Raw genomic sequence first — 26,601 nt, 5'->3', positions numbered from 1 at the left:
CCCTGTGTGGGATCTCTCTGTGGGATCTCTCTCTAGGATCTGTCTGCATCCCACCTGGCAGGGCTGGTTCCCCATCACCTCCTGCACCCCACAGGCCCCTGGTCCTTCAGGCAGTTTTGGGGGAACAGGGAACAGCGGAGTCCCAGTGGGTTCCCAGTGCTCCACCCCAACATCCATCCAGGCGCCAGTGCTGCTGTTCCAGCCCCTCTTGTTCCTGATTCTCCTCATCCTGGCAGGGCTTGGGGTGAGGATGGGGAAGAGAAGGGGAAAACCCATGGAGTTTTTCCTGCTGGACCCTGTAAGCTTTGGATTAACACCCCCAAGGAGTACCAGTGATTTCTGTTCCCGTGTCACCCACTGACACAGGCAGCAAACAGATCGCCCAGGGAGCGCTCAAAATGCACATTTTTATAGGTCTGTAAAATGGAAACGGGGAAAAAACACATTCCTCAGAAAACTCCAGCCTCCTCAGCCGGGTTTTTCTTTCCTTTTTGGCAGAGTGGCAAAGAAATGCAGCTCAATATTGCCCCAATTCCTCTGATATTCCCAAAATCCTGCAGGAGCTGCAGCTCTGGAATCTCCCAGATTGCATCCTGTCAGCATTCCTTGGGGTTTTTGCAGTGCTGGATGTTTTGGTCATGGAGGGGAGGGGGCTGCACTCTTCCCCCCCGGTGTTGGGAAGCTCCAGTATATTAAATCAAGGATCCTTGGATGCATCCCGGTGACCTCGGTCCCTCCCCGGCGCTGCTCAGCTTGAGACGTCCTTAGCTATTAATTAACAAAGTCCTCTTGATTAACGGCAGCAGGAGGTTAATGACCACGGGCAGCTCCAGGGGAACGTGCACAAACTGGAATTAGCATCCAGGGAAAGGCTGGGTGGGAGCTGCAGCTCCAGGGCTGGCGGTGCCGGGGTCTGCAGCCCTTTTTGGGCAGAAATCGGTGAAATTGGGGTGCAACTGGATTGAGCACCTCGGAATTATGGGGTGAGTGGGATGCAGAGCCAGCACCATCCCCATGAAATCTGGAATTAGGGCGGTAGTGGGGATCAGGATTTGAGGGTAGGTCAGGGCTCGTAGGAAAGAGCTGCAGGTTTTGGAGCTGGGGCTCCAACCCCCATCCCCGGACCCCCATCCCCAGCCTTGGGACAGCAACCCTCATCCAGGACCCTTATCCCAAACCCTGGGACCAAAACCTCCAGCCCATGACCCCCATCCACATCCCTGGGATTCTCACCCTCAGCCCAGAATCCCCAGTCCACAACCCTGGGACCCCAAATCCACATCCCCCAGACCCTATTCCCGACCATCCCACCTCTCCCTATCCCGGTTCCCCCGCTGTGCTGTGGGATTCAGCACCCCCAGACCCCATTGGGAGCCGTGGCAGGACTGGCCCTCACCCAGCACATCCCAAACCTGCCCTCTTCCCACTGCTGCTTCCCTGGATTTACCCACCACCCCAAACCCAGGGCTGGCTCTCATTTCCTGGGAGAAATTACTCTGGAATACACCAAACCCCTTTCCTGTGGGATGTGTTGCCATCCTTAATGACAGCTCTTTTTCACTTGGCTGTCACGGCCCTAAAATAAAGCCGTGCTTTCCCTCTCCCATAAATCGCTGCCTTTATTCCGAACTGGGATGGAATTTAAAATTTAAAAAAAAAACCAAAACAAAACCGAGGAATAAACGTGTTCCCCTCTCCCTTTGCTCGGAGCTGGGTTTAAATCACCCCTGCTGTGCTCAGGCACGTTGTCAGCTGTAAATTTGAGGGGAAATAGGCAAGCTGAGACACGAACCTGTTGTTTTTGTCAGGCATGGAGATGGCTGCTCTTTGGATTTATGGCCCATCTCCCCGCTCTGGAGGTTTTGTGGAAGTGCTGCTGCTGAGGGATGGGGGGGGGGGATGGGATTTCCTTTATTTTAAACACAGCGGGGATTTAATTTGGGAAGAAGGGGAACTCCTTCTCTCCAAGCCCCCCAGCATCGTTTGCATCAGTGGGGGCATTGCCCAGAACCCCCTGAATTCACCCCAAAGGAGCATCCACTCCCTTTGCCAGGAAGGGATCCCGGATCCGAGCCACACTTGGCATCACCTCCAGCATCACAGGGTCCAGAGAGCACAAAACCCACCCGGAGTTGGGGGAAATGCGGGAGCTTTTGGTGCAGACGCGGTTGCCACGGCAACAGCTGAGCAACCCATCCAGCCCAGGAGGGAGGAATGCCGCAGCAGGACCGGGAGGCAGGAAAGCGCTCCCAGGGATGCAGGATTGCCAAAAATAGATGATTTTTTCCTGCAGGAATCCAGGGAGGAGGGGGAGAATCACGATCCCCCCCGCCCCACACCAGGGCAGGGCGCGCTGTGCCCAGCCAGGGATGCTCAGGCTGAGTCAAGCGGAAAGATTCCCAGCTTTTCAAATCCTCCTGGAAAAAGCTGAGTGCTGCCTCCCCCCGGCACCACGGAGGCAGCCGAGCGGGCTGTTAAATGTCAAGAGCTTTCCCCAGGAAAACGACGTAGGAAGGGTGGTTGGCTCCTTTTTCCAGGGGGATTAGGAATTTTGCCCTTGCGTGCCAGTCCTGCGTGGTTAAAATTTAATAAAGAAATAAAAAAATCAGAGTACGAAGCTGCAGCTCCTGGCAGGAGGGGGGGGAAGCTGCTCCTACCTCAGTGCGATGAGGAGAAGGGGGATCCCATAATCCAGAGGTGCAGCCAGATGTGCAGCACACCCTGACATGGTCTTAATATTTTCCAAATGCTCCATTTCAGTGCAAATTAAATTTAAAAAAAAAAAAAAAAAAGCGATTGTGGTGCAATAAAAGCAGGGAAAAATAAAAAGGAAGAGGTAAATTGATACTGCTGGTGGCCAGGGAGATTCCCAGCCCTTTTTTGTGGGATTTGTGGAGGTGGCAGTGCAGATGTGGGGTCTCCTCCCCGCCCACCCTTCCCTCCTCCCAAGCTGCAGCCCGGGCTCCGAGCGCCGCACGCGATGTCATCCCTTAATTGTTTTATCTCGGCGGTTAATTGGCTTTGGGGGGTTAATTGCTTCCGAGGGGCGGGAGGGAGTGCTGCCCCTTTGGTGGCCAGGGCCTGTCAGAACAAATCAAGCCCGATGTGAGGCTTCATCCCTGCTAAGGAGAGAAAAACCAGGGAATTTCACCAACTCCAGATTAGAAACAAGGAATAAATTGCACCCAGCTCTCGCTCTGGTGCTGAGTAAGGCCAGGAATAAATCCTGCAGTGAATCTCCTCCTTCCCACCACACATCCCATTAAATCTGGCTCTCCAGACATTCTCCAGGTGCTAAAACTCCCAAAAAGGAGCCGCTCTGGTTGCATTGTCAAGGCAGAAATGACATTGATGGGATTTAAATACCCATTACTGGGTTTAAACACAGAAATGAGTTAATGGGATTAAAGGGGAGAGGAGCCGTTCCTACATCCCTGGGCTGGGATGGATGGGGGTTGCTCAGGTGGCCCCACAAACACACGGGGAGGCAGAGCAGCAACAAAACCTCTCCTTTAATAGCTGAGCTGCCCTGAGGGTTTGTTCCGACTGACAGAGAACCCTGGGGCTGCCGCGAGAGAAGGAGTCTGGGCTCAGCTCGATTCCCACTGCCACGAATCCCAAAAATCCTCCAGCTGTTTGTCAAGGGAAGAGTTAAAAACTCCCTCTGAATGCAATCCCCCACCTCCTTCAAGAAAACAGGGAGCAGGAGCTCCCCCCCAGCCCAGCTCTGCTCTGCACACACCTTAGAAAAATAGATTTTTATTGAAATTCTCCTTTTTTCTCCAGGGAGTTTTCTTCTCTCTTGGAACAGAGACCGAGCGGGGCCTCTGGATCCGACCTGTGCCTGCGTTTCTGTCAGGATCAGGAGTTAAAAGCCAACTGGTGAATCTCTAACTCTAGAGAAGGCTGCGTACGATTTATGGCTTTTGCACCTACATCCAAGGGGGGCTGGCGGGGTGGGAGCTCTGGAGGGCTCCTCTGGGGCAAAGCCAGGACAGGGAGGGCGGCATGAGGGGGATGAGGGGACAGCCAGGGACCACATGCAGCTGTGCACGAAGCCAGCCCAGAAATCGGCACGTTCCCGGTGTGTGGGATCCTTTGGTTTGGCTTTGGGACACCCCAAAGCTCAGCGGGAGCGTTTGCTCCCCACGGGGGTTGGATGCAGCTGGGCTGCAGAGCGGACCCTGCTCCTGGAGCCCCAGAACTGCTCCTGGGGGGCTGCCCTGGGCTGTGGGCTCTGAAGTGAGGCCTGGAGGAGCTCGTGGGTCACGACAGCTCCTCTGTGCAGGGAAAACATCCCGCTCTGGAGCAGCATCCACAGGGAATCCTGCCTGTACCCACCCAAGGGCCGGAGCAGCAACTTTGCCTGGTGCTGTGGGCAGGGAATTCTCAGGGAGCCACAGGATGGCTCAAGGGGCCACAGCCACCACACTTGGGGACATTGCACAGCACAATCCCACAACCTCAGGCAGGATCCACAGGGGCGTCACCCCCACGGCACCATGCCCTCGGTCCATCCTCCCTTCCATCCAAGGACGAGTGGAATCCTTCCAGGGCTGAGATTTTGGGGACACCCACCCCAGGGAGCTCAGCTCCGGCAACTCCGGGTGCGTCAGGCACGGCCTGAGCAGCTCGGCGTCCCCAGGAGAGCCCAAGGGGACACAAACATCCCATTGCACTTCCCAGGAGGGCTGGGACAGCCGGAACAGGAGCAGGGGAGGCACCTGTGTCCCCAGGTTGGCCAAAAAAAAGCTCAGCGGTAGCTGGGGACCTGTGGTGGCTCATGCAGGGAGTGATCAACAGCTACAGCAGCACACGGAGGGTTAAAAGAGCAGCCACCCACTGGGTGGAATTAGGCAGAGGCCTGGGGAGGACAACCGAGCCACCCCTGGCCACGCAGGGCACGGTGTCCCCGCTGCGGTCACCATCATCTGGGGAAATAATCCTCGGGCACCCCCGAGAGGTTGCGGAGCTTCAGCGCCGCGTCCACGGTTCGGATGTAGCCGCTGATCACCTTCCTCATCTCGGGCGTGTAGGGGTCGTACTCCAGTTTCCTCAGGCCCGAGCGCTTGAAGTTGCCGTCCTTCTGTCCCTCCACGCACAGCAGCCTGTCCTCGCAGGCAGGGACACCCAGCAGGGCCACCATCCTCTGCAGCTGCACGAACAGGTCCTGTTTGAGGTCCTCGAAGTGCACCACCAGCACCTTCTTCCCGTAGCGCAGCCAGTCCAGCGTGTGGGTCGCCCACCATGGCGCGTAGTTGGCCACAAACTCTGGCCACTCTGGGGGAAAGGGGCAGAGGAGGCCGTGAGTGGCTGTCCCATGTGTCCCCCGTGTCCCCAGTGTCCTCTCCCCTCCCTGCTGGAATCTCTCAATTCTCCTGCTGGCTAATTGATCCTCCTGCTCGAATCAGGTGGTAAAAGGGACAATGAAACATCACTAATCAGCCACATCTCCCCTGGGAGTGCCGCATTAGAGCTCCGGGCATCTCCCTCTTCCCCGCAAAACCGAGGCCTGATTAGCAGCTGGACTGGGTGGGATTCCCCGAGGAATGGTTAAGCACGGGATGTGTTCCATTAAACAGATCCAGGACACTTCACCTTGGGTAAGCACAGCACACAAAGCTTTGCTTTGGAGCCACTCCAGGGGCGCCGTAAAATTAACGCCTCGGAACCAAGCAGGGGTTTGGTCTCTGCAGGGCTGGGAATGGGCTGGGGGAAATGGGAAAACACCCCCCAGCACTGGGGGTGAGGCTGGAGAGAGGGCATGGGGGGTGTTTTTTCCCAAATTTGCCCCAAAATTAGTCACTGGGAAATGGAATTAATTTGGACAGCTGGGCTGCAGAGAAGGCTGGGAATGGGATCCTCATGCTCCATGTGCAGGGGCCTCTCCAGCTGGGAATGGGGTCGCCAAACACGCAATGGAAAATCTCCATCTTTCCCAGCAATGGTTAATTAACCTGACAATTACCCCATCAGCTAATTACTCCATACATCCTCTGGAAGGAATTTGGTGATGTATTTTGAAGTGCGTCCAAACAAGACCACGCTGGAGTAGAGGGAATGGTCCCCTCTGGATCTCCCTCCTCTTGGAGACACGAGGGAAAGGCTGGGGAGGGGGTTGGGATTGGGAAGGCTCAGGAGGCTCCCTGTGGTGCTGGGATACCAATCCTGGCTCTATCCACAGCTGGATGGGGATAAAATCAACCAAGAGGCTCCTATGCCACCACAGCGAGGACAACGCCAGCCCAGGGACACAAGGCTGAGGATGTGGGGGACACCACACCCCGCTGGTTTTATGGGATGGGGAGAGCAGGGCTGGGCTGTCCCTGGCACCATAAGCACATGGAGATAACGAAATCCAGGCACATCCCAGCCCCGGCAGCCAAAGCTCCCCCTAAATAAACTCGGAATTAAGGGTAGCAGATGTTCAATCAAGCTAAACACTTTAACTCTTTCTGATGGAGTCAATCCCACAACAGCAATTTGGAAATTGCTGTAATTAAGCAGCCTCCAGCACCCGCCCGTGCGTGGGAAAGGTGGTGGCTCGGGAGCAGCCAGACACACGGAAATGACACACGGACACCACAGGGACGGGCTGGGGGCTGCCACCACTGCCTGTGGTCACGCTGGGGACAGGAGATGCCCATCCTTGCCTGGGCCAGCCAGGGCAGGGTGGTCCTGCTGTCCTGTTCCATCCCATCTCACCCCATCCCGTCCCCATTCCCATCCCACCTAACACGGGATCCTCAGCCATCCAAGATCATACCAGGAGACAGCCATGGTGACCCCAAAATGGTGCCACAGCCCAAGATTCCCCCATGGACACCCAACTCCGGCTCTACCAGGCTTTCCCAACCACCTCCCAGTGCCAGCAGCTGGGCTGGAGCTCTCCCAGTGGATTTCCTTCCCTACCTTTGCCCTTCCAGTGGGCGTGGGCAGCGAAGCCGATGTGTCCCCCGTATTTGCGGTTGAACTCGGCCATGAGGGCCTTGTAGGGGTTGCGGATGAGCAGAATGGCCGAGTCGAAGGACTCGATCTCCTTCTGCCCGCTCTCGTGGGTCTTGATGCAAATGGTCCTCCCGCTCCTCCAGTGATCCCGCTCGCCCTTGAATCCTGCCCGGACAGAGCTGGGATTAATGGGAGAAACAGCTGGGAACTGGGAAAGGGGCTCAGCCTGGAGAAAAGGAGGCTCAGGGGGGACCTTGTGGCTCTGCACAACTCCCTGACAGGAGGGGACAGCCGGGGGGGGTCGGGCTCTGCTCCCAGGGAAAAACAGACAGGATTAAAGGAAATGGCCTCGAGTTGTACCAGGGAGGTTTAGATGGGATATCAGGCAAGACATCTCCACCCCAAAGGTGGACAATCCCTGGCACAGCTGCCCAGGGCAGCGATGGAGCTGCCATCCCTGGAGGGGTTTAAAAGCCATGTGGATGTGGCACCTGGGGACACGGCGGCCCTGGCAGCACTGTGGGAACGGCTGGATCGGTCTCAGAGGGCTTTCCCAACCCAAACGATCCCATGGTTCCATGAAAGGGAACGACAGGGGGATATCAGGTTGTGAAATCCAGTTGGATGATGAAAGCAGCTGGGGCGTGAAGGAGGATTTGCATCCCTCTCCCAGATGGAAATAATTTATTTTCGGATGTCATGAGTCTCATAAAATTCATGAGGGGGTGGCTCTCAGGCACAGGGGCCCCTCAGGGCGACACCTCCCTGGCCATGCTTGGCTCTTGTGCCTGTTCTGAGGGGTCAAGGGCAGAGTTTACGGCTTCAATCCCCCTGAGCAGAGTTTAAACTCTGCCAATAAATAAAGAAAGGGAAAATCCTTGTGCCTGTGGGGCAGCAGATCAGCCCAAGGTGGGGGTGATGCTGTGGGGGGTCCAGAGAGGAGCTCCTGCACGGAACACAGATCAATCCCAGCCCCTGGAATGCACCTGGAGTGGGGGAAAAGCTGGAAGGAGCTGTATGCCATCAATGAGAGAGGTGTAATTGGCTCTTGGCAATGGATAAATCTGCCGGTTGCCTGGATACTTCCCGGCCACTCCGACAGGGAACGAATGCGGAGCCCACGCTCGGGTGGCTCAGCAAAACCCAGCCAAGGCTTTTCCCACCAGTGCTCCCTTCCCTGGGATGCTGCTGCACCCTGGGGGCTGGGCCAGCACTGCCTCACTGAGCATCTCCCTCTCTGGAAGGCTGGGTTCGGCAGGAATTTGGAAGGAATGTGCTGCCCGTGGTGTCGGGAAAAAAGGGATTTAGGGAATAAACCCCACCAGCCACGTGGGTACTCCCGGTACAGATCCCAACTCCATCACAGCTAAGGAGGAATGGAGAATTTCCTCCCAAAGCCTCAAAAAGTGAAGGAATAACAGGAGAAACCTTTGAGGTCTCCAGATGAAACTGTTGTGAGCGGTTCCAAACTGGGGGAACTGGGAATGCAGAGGGTTATTGGAATCAGAATCCCAAAATGCTTTGGGTTGAAAGGGATCTTAAAGCTCACCTCATTCCAGCCCCCTTGGAAAGGAACACCTCCCACCATCCCAGGCTGCTCCAAGCCCCGTCCAGCCCAGCCTTGGACACTTCCAGGGACGGAGCAGCCACAGCTTCTCTGGGCAACCCCTGCCAGGATCTCATCACCCTCCCAGGGAGGAATTCCCTCACCAGGACACCCCAGCCCGAACCACCCCATGGAGCAGCACCGGTCACACCCAGCTCTGCTCCCCCCTTCCTACAGCCCCCTGGGATGTCACCAGGACTGTCCCCAGCTGGGATGGGGAGCCCAGAAGTGTCCCCCTCTCACCTTTGTTGTAGAGGGACCCATCGAAGTAGTAGCTGCCGGTGTAGAAGCCGGTGGCCAACTCGATCAGGTGCCGGGCCCAGGTGTTCCCAGCTCCAGGAAAACTGGCCAGGGCCACCAACTGCTTGGCACGGCTGGGCAGGAACCTTCTGTCCATGCAGCGGTTGTCTGCAGGGAGAGCCAGCAGGAATGTGTCATGGGTTGAGGCTTTTCCCACAGGGATATCTTAGGAAATGCTGCTGCTCCCGGGAAAATGCTGGGGAAGGGGTGAGGAGGTGGCTGGACAGGGCAAGGTGCCGTGTCTAAGGCATAGAGGGACATCCCAAATGGTCCTGGACACCTCAAAGAGTCCTAAACACCCAAAAAGTCCTAAGAGAATTTTTTTCCACAGAGTTCTCTGTCATTCCCAGCTGCACACTTAGGGAAGGGTGAGTAACAGGGGTTCCTGTGCTGAGCACCGCTCCTGCTTTTTTTATGGATCAGCAAACAGCGTTTCCAGCACGGCCCCAAACACCAAAGGATCGTGACAAAACTGACCCGCTCTAAAGCAAAACCACCCGAATTTGGATCCTCACTTGCTCCCTTCAGCCCTTTTCTCTCCCAGGATCAGTTTTCCCTTCTCCCTGTGCTTCCCTGGCTCCCTGCTCCCACTGCAGGAGGACAGGAGTCCTCTCAGGAATGTTCTGCCTGGTCACAGCCTTTTTTCCCCCTTCAGTATTTTTTCCTGGAGCTTGTCCCCTCTGGATAGCAGACTCCCATGGGATCGTGGAGAGGTGGGAGAAGCCCTGGGAAGGAGGAATCCTGCCCGAGGCAGACGGAATCTGCTGTGCCCTGCAGCTGAGCCAGGCAGCAATCCCAGCTCCCCGATTTCCCAGGGAATTCAAAGAAACGCTCCTTTTTAACGGGCTGCTGGGAGCTCTCTGCCAGCATTCCCAGGGAATAGGAGACGGGAAAAGGTTGGCAAAAGCTCACCCTGCACTTGTGTCTGGTAGACCAGCAGGAACTCGGCGGAGCCGCAGCTCTCGAACTCCTCGGCGGCGCATTTGTGGGCGCAGAGCTGCTCGTCCTCGCGCTCGTGCAGCGGGAACAGCGTGCTGGGAAAGCCGCAGCGGCACGTGGTGCCCGCCAGCGCTGCCAGCGGGAATTCCTGTGGGGATGGCCACGGGGAATGGGAACGGCACTGGCACCGCCCCTCCATGGCAGAGCCTTCGCCCCCCACGCCCGCCCTCGATGTCCCGGCCCCGCGGAGCAGGGCGGGGTGGTTTGGGACATCCTTCCAGAGCCTTCCAGCACCGTTCCAGACCATTCTTGCATCCTTGCAATTCCAGCATCATTCCAGCCCGTTCTAGTATCATTCCAGATCATTTCCAGCATCCTTGCAATTCCAGTATAATTCTGGACCATTTCAAGCATCCTTCCAGCCCATTCCAGCATCCTTCCAATTCCAGCACCCTTCCAGACCATTCCAGCAATCATTCCATCCCATTCCAGCCTCCTTCCAGCCCGTTCCAGCCTCCTTCCAGCCCGTTCCAGCCTCCTTCCAATTCCAGCACCCTTCCAGCCGATTCCAGCATCCTTCCAATTCCAGCATCCTTCCAGCCCATTCCCAGCATCTTTCCAGACCATTCCAGTATTGTTCCAGCCCATTCCACCCCATTCCAGCCTCCTTCCAGCCCTTTCCAGTATCATTCCAATCCGTTCCAGCATCCTTCCAACCTATTTCAAGCATCATTCCAGACCATTTCCAGCATCCTTCCAGCCCATTCCAGTGTCCACCCTCCATCAATTCCCACTGGAACCTTTCCCCTCCCTGCTCGGAGTCACCGCACCCCAGGATGGGACCCCTGGACCAGAGCAGGACCCTGTGGTGGTGCCTTTAAAGGTCCTTCCAACCCAAGCTATGCCTCTGGGATGCTCCTTCCCAAACTTTCCCAGGGCTGCTGCTGGCTCCAGTCCCTCCCGTGGCAGGGACACAAATCCATTCATCCCTCTGATGTTCGGATGCACAAAAAGGATGTCCCCAAATCCGGTTCAGATCTCCCAGTGTGACTCTGATGATGATGATGAAGAGGTTAAATTTATCCCGGTACCTTTTCCGTGCAGAAATCCACACATTTATCCACGGACATGTTGAGCATGAGCTGGCTGGCAGGCAGGGCGATGGAGACGTTTTCCGGCTGGCGGAAACACCCTCGGAATATCGCGCTTCCATCTGGGGGAGAGAGAGAGAGAGAGAGAGAGAGAGCTGCCAGTGACACCCCAAAAGTGACACCACTGCCACTCCATGTGACACAATGTGACACGGAATTCCCGACCGCTCCAGCGGCTCCCGGCCCCTCCGGCACAGCAGCCACGTTGGCTGATGCTCATCTGGCTGCTGATGGAGCAAAATCCCAGCAGCAAAGTTGGGATTGTTTTTTCCTGGCTGTTTGTAGCAGCTCGGTGATCCCAGGGATGGAGCAGGGATGGAGCCATGGAAGAAAGTGAGGCTGGGTTTGGTCTGGTCCTTCCCAGCACTGGGATCCCACCCCACGTCCTCGGTACTCTCAGGCCCTGGGCATTCCTGGGTGCTGCCATCCCCTTTCCTATTCCTTGGATATGAGGAAAGCTGAGCAGGGAATGTGGGTGATTATTGAGCTGCCTAATTGGGAGCCAAATGAGGGAGCACCCTTGGCTCTGTCTGGAATTCCCACACATCCCACATCCCGTAGCACACACTGGAGACACTGATGGTCCTGTTGGGCCATCAGGAAGGAAATCTCCACCCAAAGTCTCCCAAAATTCCCTGAATTCCAGCCAGAGTCCTTGGGGCTCCTCATTCCACCCAACCCCAGCCAGCAACATTCCCTACAGGGAGATTCCTGATGTTTGCAGGAGCAAAACCATCCTGGACTCCAGAACCACTCTCCAAGCATTTCCATGGAGCCATGACCTGGCTCACACGGAATGCTGGGATCACCCCTCCAAAACCAAGAGAAGTTCCCTCATTCCAAGGTCGAGCTGGGATCCACATGGATGCCTCCAACTTACATCTGCGGGCAGATTCCTGGGCCAGCTCCAGGCGGTAGATGGAGAGCCGGTTGATCCCGCCGCAGGTGTTGCTCCGCTCTCCCTTGCATTCCATGTTGCACTCGGATTCGCTGGCGTTGGACGCCTGGATCTTGTGCCCGCAGTAGCACTCGGCCCCGAATTCCAGCCCTGCGTATAGGTACCCCCTGCCGAGAGGGAGATGGGATCTCAGCACATCCCCAGGATCCCCCCGACTGCAGAGGGTTTGGAAGGAGCGTTCCTGCTCGTGGCCAGTGCTGAGATCAGCACTGCGTCCCAGGGATTTGTTTTTGGGGTAGCGATCATTGTAGGGCACTTCCAGCTGAAAATATCTGATCCTTTCCATTATTCTATCCCATTCTGCAATTCTCTCCTATCCTATCCTAATTATTTTCTTGTCTATTCTATTATTCCACTCCATTCTATCCTATTTTCCTATAATATCCTAATCTATCATTACATTCCATTTCATTTTATCCGATCCTTTCCATTATTCTATCCCATTCTGCAATTCCCTCCTCTCCTATCCTATCCTTATTCTTTTCTAGTCCATTCTACCCTATTATTCCACTCCATTCCATTCCATCCTATTGCATCCTATCTGTTATCCTATTTTCCTATCCTATCCTAATCTATCATATAATATAATTCCATTCCATTCTATTTCATCCTATCCTATCCCATCCCATCCAAAAGGATTGATGGAGACTGTGCACAGGGATTCATGGAGATGGTGGGAAAGGATTCATGGAGACAGTGGGCAGGGATTCATGGAGACATTGTGCAGGGATTCATGGAGGTGGTGTGCAGGGATTCATGGAGGTGGTGTGCAGGGATTCATGGAGCCCCTGTCACCGTCCCTACCGCTCAGCACAGTTGTCCTGGCAACGGAACACCGTCATCTTCTTGTAGTCGAAGAAGGACATCCCACGCAGGGTCCTCCGCCGGGTGTTGTCCTCGTAGCAGCCGATGTACCGGGCTGGAGATGGAGAGGACAGGGGGTCACACCCACGGATCCCACCCCTCTTCATTTTTCCCTAAATAGGGATGTGCAGCAGCATTCCCTGTTTGCTTTGGAAACTCCACTTCCAAACCAGGCAGGGACATTTCCACTATCCCAGGTTGCTCCAAGTCCCGTCCAAGCTGGTCTTGGATGCTTCCAGGGATCCAGGGGCAGCCACAGCTTCTCTGGGCACCCTGTGCCAGGGCCTCCCCACCCTCACAGCCAGGAATTTCTTACACTCCAATTCCAAACCACGCTCTGGGATAACACTTCTCACCTCCTCCCTGCATTCCATGCCTCCTTGGGGTCCCTGACCCAGCTCCCCCCATCCCTGGTGTGCCCCACACACAGACCCCGCCCCTCATTCCCAATTATCCCAGCATGGCACAGACCCCACCAGTGCTGGAACATCTTCCCAAGCCAGCCTGGAGGCTGGCAGAGCAGGAAGATGGAGAGGAATGTTGGATAACTTCAACCACCGGAGCCAGAACTCCCAGTTATCCCACACAGCATTCCCGCAGGTCCTGGCAGGTCAGCGCGTTCCGGCCGTGCCGGATCCAGCGGGTGTGGGATGGCTCCAGACACTTGCAGGGAGCCGGTGACTGATGTGCATTACCTTCAACCCAATGCTCCTGACATATGCGTGCTGCCACTTATTGGGAAGCCAGCTGGAATAATTAGGGAGAGATGAGGACACGAGTGAAGGGGGAGATGCTGGGAGGGGGATGGTGGTGTTGGCACAGTTTGTAGGGAGAGGGGAACCTCTCCAGGAGGAATTTCGGAGCCTGTTGGAAACACGGCTGTGAGCAGGCACACAAATCCACCCAGTGATCGTCATTAAATTCCCCAAACATCCCGTTTTTCCGAAAGCTAGGGATAGAGGGATGGCTCCAGCTCTCTGCCTGGGGTGACTGGTTCCTCCTTCCTCATGGAATTGCTTGGTTGTGTGTCCCAGATGGGAATGGCTGGACATGTCCAGGAAGGCACTGGAGATGGATGTGGCTGAGGGCTGGGGTCTGTTCCTGCTCCACTTGGCTTCGCTCCCTAAAAATCCTCCCTGGCTGGAGGCAGGAGATGCCCCTTCCCATGGGGATCTGCATTCCCATGGCGATGAGGCCGTTCCCTGGCAGACAGGGCTGCTCTCCGCCCACACCTTTGTCTGACACTGCTGGGAGGAAGAGGAGGAAGAGGAGGAAGAGGAGGAAGAGGAGGAAGAGGAGGAAGAGGAGGAAGAGGGAGCCGCACATGACGCTCTAAACCAGAGCTGATTTTGGGAGCAGTGCTCCCTCGGGAATGATTTCACGTGGCAGAGCCTTCCACAGCCGCCTCGTTAAGCTGTCCCCACTTAATTACCAGCGCCATTAAATCCGCCTGCTCCTGCCAGATATCCCGGTGCTCCAGAGGAGCAGGGAAGCCAGGGGGTGGTCCCGAGGCTCCGCTGGCCACACCAGGAACTCCAGGCACACGGGATTTCTCAGGCTGGAGAATTTCTCCACACCATCACCCTCAGGAGCTGCTGAGATGTTCCAAGGGGAAAACGATATTCCCAGAGCACTGGGAGCAGCTAAACCCACGAATCCCGAGCCCAGCATCCCATCCCTGCTGGCAGTGCTGGATGAGGTTAATCTTGGAGCACACGGGACATATGGCCGGGGACACAGGCACTGCTTGTGGTCTTTATGGGGACAGACAGCCCGGGCTCAGGGGCCATCTGCTGAGGCTGCACTAAAGTCAATCTGCATTAATGGAGAGACGTGGCCACCAAAAGACCCCAGGGACCCCTCGGAGCGGGATCACAGCAGGGGAATCCCTTCAGCTCCTTTTAGCAGGAGAAAATCCCATAAGCATCACAAAATAATTTTCCTTTGGCTTCCATGCCTGGAGCATGCATCTTTTCCAGCGTGAACACAACCACATCCTGCTGGAGGAGGAGGAGGAGCCCTCCACGCCCTGGGAGCAGCCCAGGTTGGGGGGATCAAGCCTGGACCCCCGGGAAAGCCCCAGTTTGCCATGGGGTTGGGGGTTCCTGCTGGAGTCCGGCCACCCAAATCCCACGGAGCCTGCAGCTCCAGCTGCCTCCAGGATAAATAGATGGCATTTTAAAAATCGATGGGAACGACTCCATTCTCTCATCCTTGATCATTAATAATGGACCCATTTGACAAGACCCCAGCCAAGCAGGGATCTCCTGGATCCAAAGGCCACATCCCAGCCCTGTCCGCACTTCCATGGGAATCACAGCCAGCCCCTCCCTCAACACAACGCCCACACAAACCTGGATTTTGTGTTGACTCAGGCCAACAGAATGAAAACTGATTTCAGCCCCTGGCAGATCCAAAGGGTGGGAGGAAGATGGGGCACAGCATCCCCCCAGCTGCACCCCTAAAATTGCCTGTCACAGCATGGGGGGGGACTCTGAGCTCAGTGATGATGGATTACTGGCACTCAAGGAGCGAGAAGAGGAAAGAGGGAAGACAGAGGGAGAAATCCTTCAGGAAATATCCTCTGGATTGATGGTCTCCAGAGTGAGGTGCTGCTTCCCAGGGCATTCCCGTGGGACGTGGGAAGAAGACTTCGGTGCTCCAGCAGCACGTGGTTAATAAATAACTAAATAAATAACTGCACATTTCCTGGGGGTGTGTGCTCCTGGCAGGGATGCAGAACTCAAAACCAGCTCAGACACTTCGTGATGTCCCCCTGGCAGAGGCAAAAAGGAGAGATCCATCCCCCCACACCTTTGGCTAGAGTGTCCCCAGCCCTCACCTCTGTCCTCCTCCTTCTCGCGGCCGCTCCTGCCCCTGAGCGCCCGGCTCCGGGGGCCGCCGTTATCCCGGGATTTTCCCCTCTCCGACGGCTCCTTGGAGGTGCTTTTGAACCAGGAGCCGTGGCGCCGGGCCCCCGCCGGCATCGTCGCCGCTGCCTTGAAGCCGCGGCTGAGCTGCATCACCCCCAGGTAGGGCAGCCCCGGCCCCTCGGCGGCCGCGGGGCTGCGCGGGCTCCCCGGCACCGTGGGCTCCCCGGAAAAGCCGGAATGCAGGAAAACCAAGCTGCCGGCGGCCAGATACAGAGCCAGCAGCGTGAAGAAGCGCACGGGTTTGCGCCGAAAATACCGCTGGAGTTTTAGCAAAAGCTTGGCCATAGCGTCTTCATCCCTTCCCCGGCAGCCGGCGCCGCGGGGTAGCTGCTCGGCGGCTCCTGGGATGCTCCGAGGAGGGGGTTATCCCACCTGGATTGGAGGTGAATCCCGGGAAGCTGATGGGGTGAGGTCGTGCAAAGCTGTTGCCCAACCCTAAAAAGTCCTGGAGTGCTGGGGAAGGTGGAGTTTGAGTCCCCGCGTCGTGGCCGGGGCTTTTCCAGCGCTGGCTGTCGCCTCCAGCCCCGGTTTATTCTCCTGCCGGCAAAGCCCCCCGGCTGTGCCCCGGGGACTGCGCTGACGGAGGGATCATGTTAAGGAAATCGAGGGTTGAAGGTGATTTGAAAGCCGATCAGCTGCCGCAGCTCCTCGCTCCCGGCGGCTCCGGCTCCGTCAGGCATCGCTCGAATGGGAACGGCAGCGCTGCCCTTTCAGACAAAGAATGGAAGGTCCCTGGACGCGCCCGGAGCCTGGAATGCTGCCTGGGACCCTTTGTCTAAGGGAACCCCATTCAGCTCCCTCCCAGCGCAAGGAATCTCCACCTGCAAGTCGAAGAGAGAGAGGCACACTCAGAAAAGCATCCCGGGACACGGGAGGATGGTGGCCCTGTCCCTCCCGGGGATGAGGAAGGACACCCGGGGTGTCCATCACCTCCCAGCCCTGGAGAGAGGCAGTTCCACCACTCCCAGGTGGGTAACTGGGTGCAGTGGGAGCGATGCTGGTGGGGTGAGCCCAAATTCCAGAGCCCGCACGTCTCCGCCTCGTCGTGCAGGAGGGGGGCTCCAGGATGGCTCTGGGATGTGGAAAACTTCCAGTTCCACCCAATTTCACCCCGGGGAGGATGAGCTGTGCACACACACTCTGCACGAACACATTTCACCCCTACATCCAAACATCTCTGCACCAGCAGATCCCAAGTGAAATCCATGGATGCGCAGCAGGGTGCTGCCGGTGGATATTCCAGCATCCTGGAAGGATGGAGACGCCACAGGAGCACGACATCCCTGGGTGTCTCTCCAGTCCCTCATGTCCCCAGGAACTGGAGGTTGCCACAACATCCTCTATCCTCCAGCCAAGAGCATTCCCATTCCCACCCTGCCACCAGGATGGTGTCATCCCAGGAACACCAGGAGCATTCCCATTCCCACCCTGCCACCAGGATGGTGTCATCCCAGGAACACCAGGAGCATCCCTGGTAGCTCTTGGCATGGGAAGGACAGAGCAGGGACAGTCCCCTCCAGCCCCACCAGGCTGGAGTTCCCTCATGGGGTTTCTCTCCCTCAGACCCCCCCAGTTATGGAAGATTTGCTCCAGCCCTTCCCGGGAAAACGCCACGTGGAAAGTGCCCCTGCTGACACATCCTAGTGACGGGAATGGTCTCGTGCCCAGGGTGTGCTGCCTGTCACGGTCTCGTCTTATTTTAGGAAAGGAGACGGAAATAAATGGAAAGACAAAGTGCCATTAGTTTAATGGCCTCTGCGTTCCTGCCATCTGTCTTCAGTTGATTAAATAAAAAATATTGGTGGAACATATGGCATGAATTATACATCAATATTTTAATTTGGTTTCCCAGAGTGGTTATTCAGATCCCTCCGGCTCTGCCGCGGGAATTTTATGGAGCTCAGGGCTGGACAGGCTGGGGCAGAGCAGTGAAGGGCCACAACTCCAAACCACCCCTCCCCAGCCCTGCTTGGAGCCAACACAGCCGGAGTAAAGGCTGAGTAACCTCGGAGTAGCAGGGATTTTGGGTTTTCCATGTGTGGGATGTGGCAGGGTGAGGTGCAGGCGGCACCTCGGCATGGCCAGGGAGGGGGGACCATGGTGAGCGAGCAGCCCCCAGCGCGGTGGTCCCGGGGGTGCTTGGCTGCTCTCCCGTGCTCCCTGCTCAGGATTTTATGGCTTTCCCTTACCCAGAACAAATCCACCTTCCCGGGCTTTGGATGGGAGCTGGATACGGGGTGGTTTGGGGAGCAAAGGGGATGGCCCCGGAGCTGTCCCTGCTCCCCAGTGTCACCCCTCCTCCTCCTCCCCGGCCTGGCCCTGCCAGGCTCCAGCACAGCATATAAAGAAGGGGCTTAAATTACTCTCATTAAGCCATCTGGAGCTCATCCTTCTCCATCGTGAACTGCGGAGTCACAGGTCAATTACTGCGCATTTGCATATATTCCATTAATGCTTCTGCTAATTGTCTCGAGCAGATAATGGGTTCCAGCCTGCCGGGGGATCACAGGCGGCCAGGGCGGCAGAGAGAGCCGGCACCAGCGCTCCCAGTATCAGCAGGGGCCGGGGATATCGGGAGCTGATGGATGCGGATCCCAGAACGCCATTCCCTGCATCCCGCCAGCGCTCCCTGTGCTGTAAGGATGGATCCAACCCCGCGCAGCGGCACCGGGGTGACGGACCGGCCAGCCCGGGTCCCACTGCCACCACCACCCACCGCGGTGTCCCCAGGGGTTCCATCCTGCCCCCCAACCCCCCTGCCTGGATTCCGCTGCGCTCGGGAGCGGCGCCGGTGCCAGCCCAGCCCGCGGCGTGGCCGGGGGACAGTGGTGACACACTTTGTCATCCAAACTGGTGAAGCAAACGGGGACAGTCCCCAGCCAGAGCAATGCAGCGTCCTCAGCCTGGCCTTCCGGCGGCTGCGGCGACGGCTGCTTGGAAAACTGCTGGGACAGCTGGGAATGGAGGGATTTATCCGCCAGCCCTCGCTCGGTTGTGACCCGCTGTGATCCATCCCTCTGCTCGCATCCCAGGGGCGGGATCCAGCGCTGGGAGCTGCAGTGTTGGAAAAGTCCCCCCAGCTGGCAGTGCCAGGATTGGGGAATCCCTCCCTGCTCCCCCAGACCCTTTAGCACCCAGAGCCAAAGGACAGCGGAGCACGGAGCGGGCATTTCCCAGGATGTGGGTCCAGCCGGGATTGGAGAATGGTTCCCTGCCTACATCCATCACCACACTCCCAGCCAGGAGCCAAAATCCTCATCCCAGCGCCGGGATACCCGCCTGAGCATCCCTCCACACCCAACCCACCTCCCTGAGCGGTGTCAGCTGTCCCCAGGCCAAGGCAATCCTCGTTAATTTGCCAGCTTTATCCAGGTTTGTCCATCCCGTGGGCAGGTGGGAACGGGTCCGGGAGCGGCAGGAGCGACTCCGGCACGGCGGGAGCGGGATGAATGAAGGGCCCATCAATTATGGATCTGGGGCTTGTCTTCAAATTGCTCCGCAATTATCGAGCCCCAAGGTTCAGTTGTCTTCAGGCACCACCTCCCACCCGAGCGGGGCCAAACGCCCTCACGTGGCTCCCGCAGCCCGGCAGAACAATGGGCCCATTAAAACCAGCAAATTAACCACCACCAGAATTCCATTAGGAGGAGAAGGCGACGGGAATATCCAATTTCATCCCCTCATTAGCATTTCTTATCACAGGGACGGGGAAAGAGCAGGGCTTGAAAACAGACGGGGCGGTGACAACAATGGGGCGACGCCACGGGGCGGCTGTGACGCAGGTACCGACCTCGGTCCCACAGGACACGGGGACAGCAGGTCCTGCACCCCTCTGGGCACCCTTGGGAATGCGGGAATGCTTCTGCTGAGCCTGGAAATGCGGGGCCGTGAAGGACCCGGGGGATGGGGTGAAAGAACCCAATCCATGGAGTGCAGGACTGGTGGGACACAGGACCCAGTGCATGGAGGTTCCCTGGACCTGCTGTCACCAAAAGCCACCAGAAAGCGCCGTGTCCCTCCAGAACAGTTCCACAATTGGCTGCTGCCATTGCAGGGTAGTTCCTGCAGCTTCCCATCCTCCCCAGCACCAACCAGTGACACCAGTACAAACCCTCAGTGACACCAGTACAGCCCCCCAGTGACACCGGGCACCTTCAGCATTGCCATCCCTCAAACCCTTCAACCTCCAGCCATAGGAGTGTCCAGCAGTGGAAGCTTGGAATTGCTGCCCAGGCAGGGGTTGGGCAGCCCGAGCTCCTGGGTGGAGTTGCCATCCTCTTTCCCAGCCCCACGGAAATGGTTTTTTGCCCTTTTCTGCTCTTTAAAGAAGCAGCAAACGAGAAGCTTGGGGCTGAATTTAAACACCATTATGGCTGGGAATGAGACTGAGACCAACTGGGATGTTGGAAATGGATTATTCCATCCCAGCACCATCCAGTGCCTCTCCCAGGGGCCAGTTGAGCTGAGCTGACAGAGCCGTCAGCCGCCTTCAAATCAAAGCCAGGTTTATTTATTCAGCTTCTCTCTGCCTTCATTCTGCTGAGAAATGGATTTGTGCCTCCCCTCCGCTGGGGAAGCCTTAAAAGCAGCTGAGTCAGCAGCTTCCAGGCTCATCCCAGGGAGCTGCACCGGGATTGGATCCTCATCCTGAAGGCTGAGACACTTCCCAGGCCTGTGCTACCCTGTGGAGCCTCTAAATCCCTTCCACAAACCAAACCAGCAAGGGGTGCAAAGGAAAAACCTCTCATTTGGGATTTGCTGGCTCCATTTGGAAATCCGGGGCAGGAGTTTCCCATCTGCCGGTGGATTTTTGTGTGGGTTTCCCAAGCATTTTGTGGGGTTTGCAAATCTTCCTCCTCACTGGGAATCCGTGGAGGGGTTTGGACTGGAATCAGGGAGCTGATTTTGCTTATGGATAAAAACTGATTTTGAAATATTCTGGGGGTTTATCGATGGTCTCAGCACTTTTCCAGGGCATAAGGCACCGAGTTCCAGAGGGATCCAGATCCAGAGAAGGATCACGGATCCATTCGGGGCTGCCTCAGACTAATTGATTGAGGTCTGTAAAAAGCTCCTCTGAAATGAGGTCTTGCTAATTGCACAACCTCCTCTCGGTGCTCCCTGTGCTCTCCAGAGGTCGGAGCCCACAGGGCACCAGCCCTGTTTCTGCCAGGGCTGAGCTATAAATAAATCCAGGAACATCGGGATGGATCCTGCCCTGGCTTATTCCAATAGCTGGCCAGCGCCCCACGAGCCCAGGGCCTGCAGCCTGGCCCAGAAAGGCAATTTTGTTTAATCAAGCTGATTTAAGGAAGCTTAACCCCATTTTTAATTATGACATTGAGCTGCCTGACATTGCGAATTCCCACTGATATCCCAGACCTCGGCCTAAGGAATGCTGATTCCTGCCAAAGGGATGCTTATCCCCATCCAGGAGGTGCTGATTCCTACCCAAGGGATGCTCATCCCCACCCAGACCCCACAGCCATCAGCTGGCACGGGGTGGGATCACCACGATGGTGGTGGGAATTCGCTGTGGGGCAGGCGAGGGACTCCCAAACCAATCCAAGCTAGGATGAGGAGGCTGCTCCAGCCCCCAGAAGCAAAGAAATGCTGTTGCCTCCAGGCCACTAATTCCCAGGTAATCCCATCTCCACGGCTCTGCTCCTTTCCCTGGGTATTCTACTCCACAATGGCCCAAGTGGAGCTGAAAATGGGGAGCTCTCACTTTACACTCTGCTCCTCCACCCACAATTCCATCAAAGCCCGTTCCAGGCTCTTGGAGGCTGAATTCCCCTCACAAGTGTGAAAAGCAGCTCATAAAGAAAAATGGTTTAAGCCATGAATGATTTAAAAAGCACCCGGCGCTGCCGAAGGCAGGGAGGGGAGAGAGCCGTGGATTGCGGAGATCTCAGCAGGGAGAGGGGTCCAGGGAGCCGTGGGATGACGGAAATGAGGTGGCACAGCGGGGTTCCAGCCGTGGGAGCCGGTGTCCCCCTCCCAGCCGCTGAAATGCAGCCCATGCCACAGCATCGTTAGCATTCTCATTAGTTAATTAATCTGCAGCAACCCCCGGGGTCTGGGTGATCCCGCTCTCTCCAGCAGCGTTATCCCGTCTGCCCGGGGTGCTTCTGGTGGGGCTGTGGAAGGAGCGGGAAGCTCCCTCCTTTGGGATCAGGGTCACTGAATTTGAGTGCTGGGGAGCAGGTTCCCAACCTTCCCCCACATCCCTGCCGGCTTCCAGCATCCCTCCCTGAGCATTCCCGCTGCGGGCATCAACCCCATCCCTGCATTCAGGGCTGAGAAAGCTCCACTTCCCCGTTAATTCCCTATTTTTTGGGTGACGCACAGTGGCATTTGCGAGAAGCCAGCCGGGAGTGCGGGGTCTCAGTGACACGGAGGGGTGCTCCCAGACTCTCTCTCCCGTTTCTTCCCACCCTCCCCACACCTAAGCCCTTGGAAAAGGTGATGTCATTCCTCCGGAGGACGCTGAGTGTCTGTGACAGGGTTTAACCTCAGGAGTTTTCACGTCTCGCGTTCGGGGCGTTTCATGCCCAGTCTGCAAAATCCAGTTACGGTTTTCAATCAGACTTCGGGAGCCGGGATGTGCATTCCAGGGGATGCGCTCCCACCCGGAGCCAGGAGGAGGAGGAGGAGGAGGAGGAGGAGGGCGGGAGGAAGGCCAGGGCTGTTCCCCAGGGAAGCACAGCTGGATCCCAGCCAGCTGCTGGCTCAGCAAAGCTCCCCCCGGACGGAGCTGCCTGAATCCCGAGGTTTAAGATACACGGGATGGACTTTTCCAGAGGCGGTGCCGGGGCTGGCTGCCATCCCTGGGGGATTCACGGCCCTCCCTGCACTGCTCATCCTCCCCAGATCCTCTGGACACTCATCCATGGACACCTGCACGTCCCTGTCACTGTGGAAAAGCATTCCTGAGCCGCAGCCGCCGGCACATCCCGAGCCTGACAGATCCTTATTCCAGGGAAAACCGGGACGCTGCTGTTTTTCTCCTTGTGCTCGACGACGAGGAACAAACCCCGCAGGAGCCAACGGGTTTTATCCCGAGGTTTTGAGCACCAGAGCCCAGTCCTGGCTGCAGGATTCACGGGAGGTGAATCCAAAGGGAAATTGTCCCAAGGGAAATCCAGGTGTGCCCCACCTGCAGAATCCCCCCCTCATGGTGCTCAGAGCAGCCTAAATCCCACAGAGACCCTGATGGGATCCACGGGGACCATCGTGGGGGATTTGGGAGAAGTGACCCACCCCCCTCTTCAGCCCCACCAAAACCTCTTCCCATGGGAGCACCCGACCCATCCCATCCAGGATGGACCCCCCAGGTAGGGAAGAGCCAAACCCAATCTCCCCATAAATCCCACGCTCAGGTCTGCTCCACGGAGATTTCCCTCAGCCCTCGTTAATCTGGGATTACAGCAGCACTGGGGCAATTAACTAACGAGCTTTTCCAGCAGCAGACAATGCCTTCCACAGCCGACGGACATTAATGGAGTGAGAAGGAGGATTTCGTGCAACACTTCCTTCAAAACCTCTTTTCCCGGGAGAGCGGATTCCTTCCTCTCCCTGCACGCCCGGCGCTGCTTCCTGCTGCACGAGGGAGAGGGAGGCCCGGCTTGGGAAGGGAGCTGCCATTCCCATGGATGCTGCGGGCTCATCCCTCGGCACGGGGTAGATCCTCCTGTCCCACGCTCCTTCCCCAGCCCCAGGAGGAGCTCCAGAGAGATCCCACGCACTGGGAAGCATAGATTCCCATCCCAGAGCTCCCTGCACGGCTCGGAGTCCCTGGTAGTCCAAAGGGGATGGGGGCTGGGAGAAGCAGAGATTTTCCCAGGGTCTGGATGAGCTGGGAATGACGCTGAACACCCATGGAGCCTGTATCCCACACAGGGAGAAAGGGATCCTGCCTCAGCCATGAGAACGTGACTCTGGATGGGAGCCTGGAGCTGCTGAGGGTTGCCCCCACCTTCCAAATCCCCCAGGAAGAAGGAAGATTTTTCTGGGAGAGGAAAACCATTCCCAAATCCCAACTGGGCTGTTGGGGGACCAGGGCTCCGTAGGGCGGTTCCCAGCTGCCGGGATCCCAAACATCAGGGACCCTAAAGGACAGGGACATCTGGGCATGGATGAGCCCCACTGGACACAGGCACCTGCAGCCCTGATGCTGCAGCTGGGCTCAGCTCCTTGGGCACCGGGATTTGGGAAAGGCATCCCAAAAACCTGAGCAAAACGCCCTGGGGAATTCTCTTAATAACTGCTAATAATACACTGAATAATAGATGGAATAATATAATATAAATAAAACCCCATGGTAGTGGCCATTAATATAGAGAATAAAATAATAAATATAACCCCCCTAATATCTGCTAATTATGTATAGGACAGATGTAATATAAAGCTATATAAAAACCACAATAATTGCTAAAAATAACTATAATACAATAATATCAATTTTAAAATGTTATAACTGCTAACAAACCCTGTCTTGGAGGAGCCCCTTGAGCTCAACAACATTGGATATTCCAAGGAAAAGCTCTTTCCCAAGCCTAGGGAAGGGACAGCCCCTTATTTATAAAGGATAACTCCCAGATAAATTCCCAGAGGAAGGAAGGATACGGCACTCACCGGATGAGAAGGTGCAGTGGGCCAGGGCCAGGCTGGGTGGGGGCCATGATTTCCAGTGCCAGGCTGTGATTCCCAGCTCTGGATTGCCGGGAAAGTTTCTTTAATCCTGCCTTGATGGAGGCCGGGGTTTATAGGACTAAGCTCAAGGTTACCTTCACGCCCTTCTGCAACTGCCTCTGCTCTCCCTGCTCATCTTTAGATTAAATTATCCCCCGAAGTTGCCAGCATGGATGTGGGAAGAGGAAAATAAACAGGGGAGAGGCTTCTGGAAGGATTACATTCCCTTATATTCCCTATTTCCCTGGCGGAGATGTTCCTGCACAAAGTCTGGGAAGGAGGATGAGGATGAGCAGAGCTCTCTCCTGCCTGGCTCCCTCTGCGAAGCAAAACCCTTCCCAAGCCAGCAGAAACCAGCGAGAAATCCCTGCCGGGATGAAGCGGGAATCATCAACTCCCGCAAAGCTGCGGGGGGGACCCGGTGCCTCCCCCCCAACTTCCCGCACACGCAGCCGCCGCTTCCCACGCACAATTCCCGGCGGGCCGGGGTCCCGCCGACCCCCTGCTCCCGGAGCTTCGCGGTTCTCTTTTCTCCTATTTTTTTTGGCATTTTTTTGGCGCGGGGGGTGTTGTTTGTTTTCCTCTCTTATCGTTTAGTCGCTAATTTGGGGGGTTTTTTTCCCGCTATCCCCCGGTTTTAACGCGCTCCCCACGCCGGCAGCGGCCCCGTGCCCTTCCTCCTCCCCCGCCGCCTCCTCCTCACCGTCCGGGGGCCCTGCTCCCGGCCGCCGCTCCAGCCGCTCCATCCCTCTCTCCATCCATCCCTCCGTGCCTCCATCCGGGAGCGGCGGGGCCGGGGGGGCTCCGGGCACTGCCCGCGGCCCGGCCCCGCTGCCGGGGGTGGTTCTGACGGTGCCGGTGACAGCTGGGGGGGGCTCCGGTGCTGCCGGTACCGGCGGGGGAGAGCCCGGCCCGGCGGCTGCCGCTCGGCTCTGCCCGCAGCCGCTGCCGGGCGCCGCTTCTTAGCGGCTCCGCTCCCTCCGCCGGCTGCCGGCCTTAACCCCTTCCCTCCCGCCACCCCGACCGGATCCTTTTTTAACTTACTTCTCCATTTCCCTGTTTTTCAGGGATGGGGAAGCGGCTCCCGGGTGGCCCCGGCCCCGCCGCTGCTCCCAAAGCCAGGGATGCTGAGGATTTGCACCACCCCCCCCCCCCCACGGGAATCCGGTTCCATCCTCTCGGGAGCGGCCAGAGAAATATTGAATGGGGCCAGCAAGGATTAAAGCTACATTTAAAAAAAATAGAAATTAAAAAATACGTCAAGATGTTAATATAAATATATTAACATAATTAATATAACGATATAAACATGCAATATATCTCCACATATGTAGATGTAAATGCATATAAATGATCCAAATCAGCCTTATAAATAAATATATCATAGCTGAATGTATCAAATTAAACAGAAGTATAAATATATCACGGGATGTATCTGCGTGTGTGTTTGCATATGTGGAGATTTATAATTTTTGCGCTGTCAGATCAATTAAAAATTAATTTGAAAACTTCCCGACCCTGTTAACATGAAAAGTCGCGACGCTAAAGGGATTAAAGTGAGCGGGAATTTTTTCCCCACCCCTTTTGCTGCCAACTTTAAGAGCCAGGGGGGATTTTTAGGGGGTGCTGGTGGCAGCTGGGACCTGCATCCCCTGCCCGGTGCTGGCTCGGCTGTGATCCCGATCCTACAGCGTTCCCAGCTGTGGCGCACAAGGGGTCCCTCCAGGTGAGGACAGAATTCCAAAAGGCCCCAGAGGAAACACCTGTGCCTGCAGCTGATTGAGGCAGCACCTTCCACGGCCTTGGAATCTCTGCTCCCAAAGCTGCAGCCAGGGATGTGGGCTCGGAGCACGGAATCTTCCGGGTGCCAGGGAAACGGGGGGGGGGGGGGACCAACACACCCCCAGGGGTTCATTCATCCCGCTGGGATCCCCCTTCCTGGAGGTCCGGGAATGCAGCAGCAGAGGGGCGGGATGGACCCTGCCGAGGGAAAGCGCAGCCTCGGCCCGATCCATGCGGGATCCGGGAGCATCCGTGTGCGAGGAGCCACCCGACACCACCCCGGGCAGGCGCAGGGAAGCGGCTGGACCGCGGCGCTCGTTTCCATAGGAAACCAGGCTGGGAATGCTGCCTCAGTTCCAGTCTGGGGGCTGAGGAGCGCGTTTGTACTATTTTAATCCTCCCGGTATTTGTTCCCTGGATTCGGCC

The 26,601-nt window shown here is 56.7% G+C and overlaps 1 protein-coding gene across 4 annotated transcripts; it reads right to left on the bottom strand.

The window, feature by feature from the left end:
• Positions 1-3,493: 3,493 nt before the first annotated feature.
• WSCD2 (WSC domain containing 2) lies at positions 3,494-25,456 on the bottom strand. Of its 4 annotated transcripts, none has more exons than XM_039560974.1 (9): positions 25,438-25,456; positions 15,609-16,520; positions 12,707-12,821; positions 11,825-12,009; positions 10,885-11,006; positions 9,767-9,941; positions 8,798-8,962; positions 6,913-7,113; positions 3,494-5,280 (listed from the first exon to the last, which is right to left on the bottom strand). In XM_039560974.1, the coding sequence occupies exons 2-9, from the start codon at positions 15,982-15,984 to the stop codon at positions 4,928-4,930; spliced, it is 1,692 nt and encodes a 563-aa protein (XP_039416908.1). In that variant the 5' UTR covers positions 15,985-16,520; positions 25,438-25,456; the 3' UTR covers positions 3,494-4,927. The 4 variants fall into 4 exon arrangements, with proteins under 4 accessions (XP_039416908.1, XP_039416905.1, XP_039416906.1 ...); XM_039560971.1 differs by lacking the exon at positions 25,438-25,456 and adding an exon at positions 25,097-25,346; XM_039560972.1 differs by lacking the exon at positions 25,438-25,456 and adding an exon at positions 24,337-24,777.
• Positions 25,457-26,601: the final 1,145 nt, after the last annotated feature.

This window comes from Corvus cornix, chromosome 15 (genome assembly GCF_000738735.6).
Source record: "Corvus cornix cornix isolate S_Up_H32 chromosome 15, ASM73873v5, whole genome shotgun sequence".
Classification (NCBI taxonomy): Eukaryota; Metazoa; Chordata; class Aves; order Passeriformes; family Corvidae; genus Corvus; species Corvus cornix.
This window is presented reverse-complemented; position numbering and strand designations above follow the sequence as displayed.